The sequence below is a fragment of the Anser cygnoides genome, chromosome 1, assembly GCF_040182565.1.
Source record: "Anser cygnoides isolate HZ-2024a breed goose chromosome 1, Taihu_goose_T2T_genome, whole genome shotgun sequence".
NCBI classification, from domain to species: Eukaryota; Metazoa; Chordata; class Aves; order Anseriformes; family Anatidae; genus Anser; species Anser cygnoides.
The window spans coordinates 58,401,714-58,413,564 of NC_089873.1; the positions used below are offsets into that span (position 1 = coordinate 58,401,714).

The 11,851-nt window shown below is 43.1% G+C and overlaps 1 protein-coding gene across 4 annotated transcripts in view; it reads right to left on the reverse strand.

Moving 5' to 3' along the window:
• Positions 1–11,619, reverse strand: part of CRY1 (cryptochrome circadian regulator 1) — a 37,449-nt gene extending 25,830 nt beyond the window's left edge. Inside the window, exon 1 of one of the 4 annotated variants that reach the window (XM_048056993.2) lies at positions 11,183–11,618. In XM_048056993.2, coding sequence (XP_047912950.1) covers positions 11,183–11,340 — 158 coding nt within the window. In that variant the 5' untranslated portion in view covers positions 11,341–11,618. Of the gene's footprint in view, positions 1–11,182 lie in introns of all 4 variants that reach the window. The other 3 variants (XM_048056976.2, XM_048057002.2, XM_048056986.2) reach the window with 3 other exon arrangements.
• Between the last annotated feature and the right edge of the window lie 232 nt (positions 11,620–11,851).

The window sequence follows — 11,851 nt, forward strand, 5'->3', positions numbered from 1 at the left end:
GGGACAGGCCACCCCAAGCCCACCTTCCCAAAAGTAGGTGGGTAACCTTTGTTGAAGACAAAGCGGTTAACAAGAGCAGTAGGATATCAAGCAGACAAACCACTGGCATTCCAGAAAAGATACTCTTTTTAAGAAACTATAAATAAATATAATGATTTTTTTTTGCTATAAAGCTATTTCTATAGATGAAAATGATAGGGGAGCGTTTGTAGCCTCTGAACCAGCCCCGTGCTCAGTCCCCACTGGTAGGTATTACTGCTATGCAGAGCCTCACGCAAGGAGAGATGTTCCCCATTAGAGGTCAAACTGCAGAAAAAACAAACCGTATCTGCTTTAATCCCCAAACTTCAAGGTCAAGGGGCAAGACCAAGGAGCGGGTAAAGAAACGAAAAGAAGTCTACAGACTCTGCAGCTTTCCTTACTACATTGCTCACAACCCAATCATTTCCTTAAACCGTTTGTAAGAAGAACATTTCAATATGAATCAACAAAAATAGTTTCTTAAAGTAGGTCGTTGCTGCAGCAACCAGTCGCTGTTTGGACTACTCCCTGCCACAATGACCTACTTTTCTAGTTACATGTAACTGTTGTAGTAGGAACTGAAATTCTAGTTCACTTCGGAAGGGTTGAGGGAAGATTTATAACTCACAGTTGAACTTTATTCCCAACAAAGACAGATAAAGCCTCCGAGCATTTACGAGAAGCAGATCGGTTCTGTTCCTCCGCGTCGCAGTTAGCAGCGCAACTACCGAAAGGTTAAGTGAAATCTAATCCGTGCTCCGAGTTCAAAAAGTACCAAGCCAACATGCAAAATCGGGAGCGGACAAAAAATAGAATGGGAAGCCATCAAAACGAACAACCACTCGTGAACGATGTGTCCCCAGCCAGCGCCAATCTTTGGCAGCAATCTTCTCTATAAACAGGCTGGTTCGACACCACTGCCAAGCAAAAGCTAATAAACGTTATCGTTAATTAGAGGGCTAAACAATATTAAATCTGCACCGAAGACAAAAACCTCTATTAACGACTGGTAAAGCTGACACTTTTCTAAGCCACATTTAACCCTGCATGAGCAGTGCAGCAGGAACAGACAGAGGTACAACCCCAACCCAGGAAGTAACGCTGACAAATTCTTAATTTCCTGTTTATTGTTGCTATTAATGACCATTAACCTTATGACAAAGGAAAAAAAGACAGTCAAGTTAATTTTTTAGGAGTTAAGCATGAGAAACTAACACTTTCAAATGAAATACAAAAGGCAAGCTATACATTACCACGTAGCCCATCTGAACTAAAACTTGAGTTAGTAAAAGGTTCTGACAGGCACAGCTCATACAACAAATGCAGAAAAACAAAGCCCATGCTCCAAATCCCTCCAAAGCCTGTTTTACCTTAAGTCTTCTTAAAAATTTGTAGGTTGAGATGGAAGAATACTGGAACCAATGACAATACGGCACTGTGAGTGGAAAAGCTTTTCAAATTTCCCCCACGTTTTCACTTGAGAACAAATCATATCTAGTGATCATACTCCTGCAAATCGCACTTCAAACAGAGCAGCAAAAAAAAATAATTTTTTTTTCCTTAACTTTACCAGCGTGCTGGACAAAAAGTACAACAGCAGCCAGAGCATCTGCAAAGATAGGATTCTGGAAGAAAGATGCAGTAGTAGAAAAAAAAGTGAAATCATAAGACCCAGAAAGGCTGCTGCTGCAAGAGCAGCATCTGATCACTAGTAACACTTCTCAGTTTGAAAGCCTGACCTCCAGTGCCAAAACTGCAAGGTCTATTGTGCTGTCTCCTATAGAAGGAGCGAAGAGCTCTGGTAAGACTTTCAGTAAATGCAGCATTGAAGAACATTTCTCTGGCAAACTAACAAAGTCTCAGAGCTGGCAGTGAAAAAGTATGTTTGGTGGAGTTATATTTGAAAAAAAATCAGGGGGACAAAATCTAAAATGTAATGAAGATCCACATCCTCACCAGCCCTTGAATTTCTTCATGGTTTGGAAAAACACCACCACTGAAATAAAATACTCATCAGTAAGTTTCTTGGCAACTGGATTATAGAAAGGAAATTTCATTCAAATACATAAGTGACAAGAGCTCTGCTCACTGAAAAATGCCATGACTATATGGTCAAAACTAGCTTTTACATGGGTCTCCTGAGATTACGAAAGCCTTGGAATAAAAGGGGAAATATGTACCACAATGAAAGCTGAACTATCAACATAACAGTCATGAACTTTGCCATGAACTAAAGAAAATACACATCAGAAAATGTTTCCAGGTCATACCAGTTACAGAATATGCTGGAAAAAAGAAAATGAAGAACTATAAAGTCATATGAAACAGCATTCATGAGATTTGGGATATAATGCATAATAGCAGTAAATAGCAAGCAGCTACACTATCTAAAAAGAAACAGATAAAGTACAGTAAAGCAGATCTTATGAAGCCTGCCATCTACCGAAAAATAATGTCAGAAAGTCACAGGAATCATCCCTAGGCAACCTGTACAAAATAAACGCTTCAGATAACACCCTTTAGCTTGATCACGCTCATTATGGCTTGGATGGTTTCAACTTTGCTTTTATGAGTCTTGCTTAGTAGTGAACTCAAAGCCTACAACCAAAATGCAGCCTCCTCCCCATACAAAGACCCCCATGAATCTTGGGCGGTAAAAATTATTCTGTAAGATATTTTAATTTAAATGTATGCCTAAAGTTTACAAATTTATGGTCATGCCTCTCCCACGAGAGGAATAAGGAAAACAACAGCAGACAATCTATGCTAAAAGCTGTGTTATTCTCTTTTTCTACTTTATGATAACTGTTTTAAGAAACAGCCACTGTAACCTGACTAGACACAAAAAATGCTCCTAGAAAAACTGTTTATTCTCAAGTACGTGAAAAATAAAAAGGAAAAAATCATTTGATGCCACTGAATTTATAAGCAAAAGTCAAAAAACATAGGCAAAAATCAAAATTTCAACTCAGAGGAAACTCAGAACACCGCAAAGAAAATTTCTCTGTTCTTCAGTTAATCCAATGTATTGGAGAAGAAATCATTAACTATTTTTAATGTCAGCTGCTTTATAAAATGGAGTCCCACTGTTCTCTGTGCACTTCTCCAGTACTTCAGAACTACAGAGGTTACAAAACTGAGATAAGCTTGCCATGGTGTTGCACATCTTCTGTGCATGGTAAAATCATGACTGTGCAGACTGCGATCGTGTTTTACACACTATACAAGGCACAAAGTCTACATGAGCAGTTGCCTGTTTACACTTTTTTTCTGGTAGTGGCTGCCCTCTCACTTCTGTTCGAGGATTCTTCTGCCCCTCTCTCAATTGTAGCTAAGCATGATCTGGAGCTAATTTCAGAGTTTTCTGGGACTTGATGTAATAACTGGGCAAACTCATTGCAAATCAACTGACTTCCTCATTTTACTTAGGACTTGTATTTTTCCTCCCACCATTGACATATTCCACAAGACAGGCAAAGGCAGCACAGTTTATCCTTTACCTATAAAGTAAGTAGGCGGCTAGCATTTGCATGAATTAAAAAACAAAGTTCTAGAACTGCTGAAATGCACAGGCTCTTTACCGTAAAATGAATACATGTCCCAGACCATGGATTCCACACTTTGGAGTGAGACATCACACAGTTGGGTCTGCCTTCCAGCACTTGAACGGTTATGGAACCAAACTGCAGAAGCTAACCTGGACATAGAGCATACCCCATGTCCTAGAAAAACAGCAAATCACAATAAATGTACTAACAAAGCTTTTAAAATGCAAACATGATAAAGATAGCAGATGGAAAAATCTAAGTTTTCATGACAGGAGTTGTTCCTAAGTAGCTCATGCTATAGATGTTTCATCTCCATCGCTGAAGAATCAGTAACAACCTGTATTCATACTTCATAGCTTTCTCGTTTGAGCTTAAGCAGATTTTTTTTTCCCCAGCATTTCTTATTTTCATTTTAAACCCACAGCGCAAGAATTTTGCGGCTTTCACTTTTCATGGGTGTGCAAGAGCCTGACCTAGAAGCGTTAAAAATGCGTGACCGAACAGGAAAGGCAACGCTCTCCTAGCCATCAAGGACCACAAGGGCAAAAAAAATTTCCAAAGCAGGCCCAGAAAGTTACTTCAGTTAAGTCACAGGAGGAAGCAACGCATAACGCAAAAGCTCAAATGCAAACGACATCACACGCTTGTTATCTCAGGAATTAGACTTTACAGGACACAGTTACTGTCCAGATCAACGTTCAACTGAAGAAATCCCTTCCGTCTCTGGTACTCCGAACAGGTTCCATTCTATTGCAACAAACTTGTTGTGTTAGCACTTTTCAAGAGATTATGACCAACAGTTTTGACACCTGAATTTCTTTCTGAAGTCAGATTATGAAATCCTTATTTCCTACTCAACAGAGCCAGTATAGCCTTTGAATACTAACGCAATTAAAAAAAGAATCCCAGTACACAGTTCAAGAAAAAAGTGCTGAAGAAGCTATATTCACTGCAGCTCAGCTATTGTCTACACTAACAAAGCCAATGTGTTCATTTTTAACATCTCACCATTAGAATATTAGTATCCCCCCAGATTTATAACTGCTCCAAAAATATAGATATACATGTAGATTTTTGCTGTGTGCCTCCATTTACACACTCAAAACAGAAGACTGCAATATTGACCTATTTTCCCCAGACCTTTCCATGCTATCCTTCACCCCCACTAAACTTTTATCCCTGTAAAAAGCAACATTCACATGCACAATGAACTCCAAAGCAGTGGAAGCAACTGCTTAAAGGTGACCTGAAAAATGTATGGAGGCTTTGGGGTTAGAAGAACACTGCAATTATAGTTCACCTGTTGTCCTAGATCACAGAGAACTTGAAAGCCATGAGGATATAGAAACAAATAAACTAACCTTGCTCCACATTTAAATTAGAGTTGTGAAAACCTAAGTATATTGCAGCAAAATACCATAAAGTTCTTGCCCCACTAATCAAATCCTTCCCTAGATGTAACCACAGGCACTGCTGTTAAATCTGCTAAAACATGATGTGCAACATAATAAGCCTATAAAACACAAAGCCACATACTCCCCTATTACTTACACAATCAAGCTGACGTTTGCCTTTTTATTTCACTATGGGAAGGTAACAAAATGCCCTAAAGTGAGGGGTTTCTTTCAATACAGATTAATGCATCACAGACTTGAGTGCAACTTCTACAGTGAAAAAAATGGCTGACTTCACTGGCAGCTTGACCTTCCTCATATCACTTGTTATATAACTGACCTGAAAGCCTGCCAGGAATTGAGAGGCTATGGAAAAGAACCACTTTCCTTGAAAATAAAGGCTTCCAGATTATAAACCAAACAGTTCAGATGGCAGGATGATAACAAACAGCTTTTTCTGCAATATTTGCATAATGAAATATGTTCCAAGAGTATTTGCCATTTGAAGGAATTAAGACATTTTCACAAACTGGAGGAAAATACACTTTCTTACATGAAAATGACCAAAAAGATTAGAAAATTGCTTTCAAGAATTGATGCAGAATTCACTTATACTGCCATGTATTGATCAATTCAAAAAAAATCTGTGTTCTTGACTGCCTTAAAAAAGCTGTTTTCACATTAACCACTGATAGGGTTTGTCTGGGGTTTGTCACCCTCTCCCTTTTGTCACCAGGGGAGGTAACAGCACCAGCTGCAAACAGATTACTTCCCCCAGTCAAGTAAAGAATGTGGTTTATTGATATTTCCGTAAAATAAAACAAAAATACATTTCTGGTCCTAAGAGAAGGGAGAGAAGTAATCCTGTGGACTTTCTTCTAGACACTTGTCCCTCAGTTTCAGTCACAAAGTCCACACGCTCCTCTTACACACCTAGAACATTTTACCCAGACCTTTTCTTGTGGTCCTCAAACCTGGGGATTCATGGTGTAAAACCAGGTCTCTAAAACCTCAAAACTTCTTTACCTGAGGAATTAGATTCCTTCAAGATCCATCTTGCAGTCAGCAAGCAAATTGTGTAAGTGCTGACTGGAACTGTTCTGTCCTACAACAACTGCTACCTGGAAAAAAACAACATACCGAGCACTTTATGTAAGATTTGGTCTGCAGTACCACCTGCTCTCCCATGGCCGGCCAGTACAGACTTGTCCAATTTAATAACACTTACGTTACAGAATCTGGAAATAAAAGCCATTCACCAAGAAAAACCAGCAAGCATAGTGTAATTTCTCAGCCAGCAGAGTTATTTCTCACCTTCTGACAGTAAGATAAAAAATAAACTGGGCCTTTCCCCTAACACAGTAAAAAAGCCAATACTTATTTTCGACAATAAAACTTCAAAGGGTGTCGACAAATGGAGAAACCACAGAAGAAACCAATAATCACCTTCCAGAAAACACCCAGTGGTTACTCCACACGTGAACAGGGCAGGCTACAGTTACCCGGTCACACTTTAATCCAGAACCAAGTCACCCTGCCGCTGGAGGAAGAGGTACCTCTCCTTCCCCCTCCTGCCCCTTCACTGCTACCACCACCACCTTTTCGTGGCACAACCTAATCCCACCAAAACCCGTGACTCATCCCTTCTGGACGGACCGGCGAGCTAACCTGGTTCGCCACAGGGCTGTGTGCTCGTGGTATCACGAGAGGGTGGAACCAGCCCTTTCATCAACAGTGCGGGATTAACGCTGCGAGTACATACGTCAGCGTGGTTCAGTGACGTACTTTGCAAATCACAGGACAAGATCATGTAACACCAAGAATGACAGAGGGAATCACCGAACTTCAGGCACTTTTGGGGTAGACAAGGCTTTGAGGTGGGCAACTTAAATTGGGGAAACCCTCCAGCATCCTACACCTAACAGTACGTACCATAAAACTCTAACCTAAATGAGTGACCTCTGAAAGTAAGCTACTACTCTTCAATAACAGACTTAGAAATTTACAGATTAATCATCCTTAATTTAGAGGGCTGGCGGGACAGAAGTTCTCACAGTTGCACATTGAACTGGGGTTGACGCAAGTCACTGACAGGCACGACAGGTACGTCTGCAACAGGGCACAGAAACACGGGTTCACTCGAGGACCTGCTACACATTCAGCAGAGCTCAGCGCAGATGACCTACCCCATAAAAGAAACCCCAAAGTACCTACAGAATGCATGTGAGACTAACGTTTCTCCCAAACCTGATGCACGTCTAGCTTTGTGTCTGAAGGACCATGAGCCTTCTTGTCTCTGTTTATGCTTTAGGTGATTGGCTTGATGTTGAATATTTCATAAATTGAGGAGATTTTCACCCTAAGTGTTACAACATGAAAACAAAGGGATGCTCGTAGAATCACAGAATATCCCAAGTTGGAAAGGACCCACAAGGACTATCAAGTCCCAACGCCTGGCTCCACAGAGCACTACCCAAAAGTCAGCCCATGTGTCTGAGAGCACTGTCCAAACGCTTCTTGAAATCTAGCAGGGTCGGTGCCATGACCCCTGCCCTGGGGAGCCTGTCCCAGTGCCTGACCACCCTCTGGGTGCAGAACCTTTCCCTAACCCCCAGCCTGACCCTCCCCTGTCCCAGCCCCATGCCGTTCCCTCGGGTCCTGTCGCTGTCCCCAGAGAGCAGAGCTCAGCGCCTGCCCCTCCGCTCCCCTCGTGAGGGAGCTGCAGGCCGCCATGAGGCCTCCCCTCGGCCTGCTCTGCTCTGGGCTGAGCAAACCAAGGGGCCTCAGCCGCTCCTCAGGCATCTTGCCCTCCAGACCCTTGATTACCTTCATAGCCATCCTTTGGATGCTCTCTAAAAGTTTTAGCAGGTACATCCATCAAAACTATTTCAGCGCATTCCCTTTTCCACGCCAAGCATTTGTCACCAAAACTAACAAAGTATAATACACAAATTTTGCCTGCCTGAATTAGAAAGACAGTATGGTTTAATACTGAAATCGCTCAAAATAATTCCATCGACAAACTTGCTTCAGCAATCCCACATCAAACAGAACTCTATATGGCAAACCACTACCTATGTGACTTCAAAGTATAAGCATATTTTTAAAACCAGGTGCACAGAATAGCAAAACTTGGCCAATGCCTCAGAAGGATACCCAAGTATTAAATTTTTAAAGCAAGCTTCCATTTCCATGAATTGTAGTGATTGCCCTAGAAATTAAACCTTTTTTTTTTTTTTAGGGGGACCTTTTTGTTGATGATGTTCAGGTCTTTAGTTTTAATTATGCTTTGAGGTGTGAATGTCACATCTCCTAAATCATCACAACTGCCTGCCATAAGAACAGCAATGACCAGAAATGCAGGATGTTGAACACATCAATATCCTCATGGAAGCCTACCACATACGAAATGAATTTTACTTCTCCTGTTTTAGCAATGAAAGTTCTTCTCTTTAGGAATAATTTAAAAAGGAAAAAATCAAGGATTGGCGAGATTAGATTATCCATCACGATAAATCCATTGCTGCATGCCAACCTTTTAACTAGCATATCAAAAACATACATGCAGACTCAAGAAAACAAACTAAAAAAAGTAAATAATTAGCCAAAGTAAATCCTAATCCAGCAACTAACGGAATGTTTGCATTTCTTTTTATATATTTTGATCAAATGCCATTCTGTACTAAAACCAGGGATAAATGAAACCCTTCCCTAAATGACACTGCTCACATGAGATCCCGTTCTCCTTAATACGGAAAAGTCTGTGAGTACATATGAAGGCATTTTTTCTTAAGTAGGTAATGGTTACTTGTTAGAGTACGCAAGTTACATTCTTTGCCTATTCTGTAGGCACAATTCGATGAATGATGCTTCTGGTGCCAAAAATGTAATGGAAAAATGACAAAATATGAGCAATTTTCTATTTAGCATCTCCCCTCAATGTTTCTCCATCACAACTTACTTTTACTGAGCAAATTCTCTCATGCAATCCTTTATGACAACGGAAAACTTATTCTATAGTAAAAGCACGCCTCAATGGAAGTACGTCACCTTAATTTAAGGGCTTGAGAGAAGGAACAATAAGAAACAGAACAGAGCCAGAAAGATGAAACAAGCTGAGGAAGGCCCTTGCGTTTGTTACGTAGCATTCGTGATTTTAGACCAGGTAGGCTGAATGCCAGCAGAAAGGAGGTCAGTAAGGCCATGTGACTGCTTGGTAATTAGACTTGCTCAATAGTGCAATTACACAAAAATATTAGCTCATGAGTGTTACATGACTGTTTAAAGAGAAAAGTTCATCAGAAAGCACCTATGTATTAAAGGTTGCTATTTGCCAGATTTAAAGCACATTTTTAAAATGAACCGTAACTGGTGGCTCTGCAGAGGTACAACATGGCTTTTAACAAAAAGGTGAACCTCCTGGTTTTTAGTATCCTCACACCATTTTTCCTCACATTCATTCTGCTAGTCATACTTTGAACTTCAACAGGCAAGAGTTTTTCCCAGGTCATTGGAACCACAAACTCGGCAGAACGTAAACTCTCAGTGTAAATCCACTCAAACTAAGGAAAGATCACTGTAAACTCACAGTAGAAGACTAAATTTGACTCATGCTCCAAATGCTGAGGAGCTTCTTCTCTTAATCTCAAAAAATACGTGTTTTTAACCAATTCAGCACCCTGCCATACAGACATGTGTGCAAGTGTCTTGCTTGCAGTCATCCAGTGAGCAAGAAGATAGAGTTTGATCATCGATTACAAGTGCTGAATGAGACTGTCAACCAAAAAAATGCACTGTAAGCCTTGAGCTCGCATACTATGAACGTGAGTATTACCACTGGTTAAAAATAGCTCATTAAAAGCACTGGAACCTAAAATGGATTCAGTCCAAACTATTAACTGTTAATTTAAAAAAGGATTTATTGAAATCACTAAGATAAAGCTGCAGGAGCCAGTTATTCTATGTAAGTTAAGATTTTTTTTTAAACTTGAAAAAATTAGTGATCTCACAAAACTGGGCTATGAAGGCAATGATATTTTCTACTCAAATCCATGTGCAGCAAGTGCCTTGAGGCATTCAGGTCCCCGGAGATTGTTTGAAGTGCTTTGGATAGCACAGTTGTAATTTACCCTCCTCTGGAGAACTCTATTTATACAGGGAGGGAAGTGGTGGCGGGGATGGGGTACAAATAATGAGGACTGAAAGAAAAATGCCCCTCTTCTAAAAAAAAAAAAGACAACACAAAACCAGCCAAAACCAGAAAAACCCCACCAAAAAACCCCACCCCTTCTAACCAACAACTAAGGAAGACGTATTTCTTCAAATGCATAATGCAGTGCTGGGACTGTCTTCTACAACACCAAGAACTGCGCTAAAGTAAACGAACCAGCAAAAGCATATGAAACATTTTACATAAATGCACTCAAGGATTGCACTGGCTGAAGATCATACCAAGTCGTCACTGAAGAACCAGGGTTGTAGCACTGAAGACACAAACTTCCTCTTGCTAGAATCAAGGTTCACATTTGTCCATCATTCACTAGCTCAGAGCATATAACCAAAAATGGTCTAGTACCGTTTAGCATTTCCACTGCAAAATGCACCAGATACCTACGAATTATCCTTAAGACGTGCAATTTCCTTAATGCTTAGACTTGTTCCAATTTCCTGCGTTCTTTTAAAACTTAATTAGTTTGTCCATAAAGACCTCTGAAGTTTTAGGACTTGTTATTCTAAAGAAATTATTCTCTTCAAGACAACCCAAAAAATAAAAAGCCACTACAGAAGAATTGTGTATCGTGGACCTCAGGTAAGGGCAAAGCTTAAAATCGTTAAGTTGTATGAGCCTTATTTTGATGGTGAAAAGGGAATAACCATCAAGTTAAACTCCATAGAAAGTATTTGTAGTATTTCTGTTCTGAAGGGCTGAAGTATGACCATAAGCAGAAGTGGATGTGCAAAGAAGAGCCCAAAGGGATGTCAGCTTGCTGGTACTGCGATGCCCTGAGAGAGGAGTTACAAACCTGAAAGAAAGGATCCTGAAACCTGAAAGAAAGGACCCCGAAGGGCAGCAAAGCGAAGGGGAACCCAGACTGCCCCGACTCCGCCGCCCTCCTGGGGGGGGGGGGGGGAGCCGGGCGGTTCCGTGCCTGCCCCGCACGGCCCCTGCCCCGCCGAGGGGTGCTCCCCGGCCCCCCGGGGGTGCCGCCGGGCACTCACCGCCACCTGTTGATGCCCACGTTGGAGGAGCCGGCGAACCAGGGGTCCAGGATGTAGACGCAGCGCACCGTGTCGGCGCCCTGGACGCACTCCCGCAGCGCCGGGTTGTCGTGGAGCCGCAGCCCCTTGCGGAACCAGTGCACGGCGTTCACCCCCATCCCGCCACCGGGCCGGGCCGGGCTGGGGGGCGCTCAGCGGAAGCCGCCGCCCGCGGGGCCGCTCATGGCCCGGCGACCGGCTGGGGGAAGGACCCCGGGAGAAGCGGGGCTCTAGGACCCAGCGGAGGCGGCCGCCCGGCGGGGACGCATCTCCCCCGCCGGGCAGAGCGGGGCCGCAGGCACCGGGACCGGGACCGGGACCGGGAGGCGGCCGCGCGCTCTCCTCGTGCCAGCCGCCGGCCGCCGCCTCGCCGCGCGCCCGCCCGGGGCCTCTGCGCCGCCGCCGCGCCGCCGCCCCGCCCCGCCCCGCGCCGCCCGTTGGCCGCCGCCGCCCCCACGTGACCGCCGGCCCTCACGTTTCTGAAGTGTGTTTGCCGCCGCGGGAGACCGGGAGGGGGGGGAGAAGCGCCTCTGCGCATGCGCAGCTCCTACACCCCCCCCCCCCCCCCCCAGCCCCGCCCGCCCCCACGGGGAGGGGCCTGGCTTATGTAAGCGCCTGCGTCACGGCCCG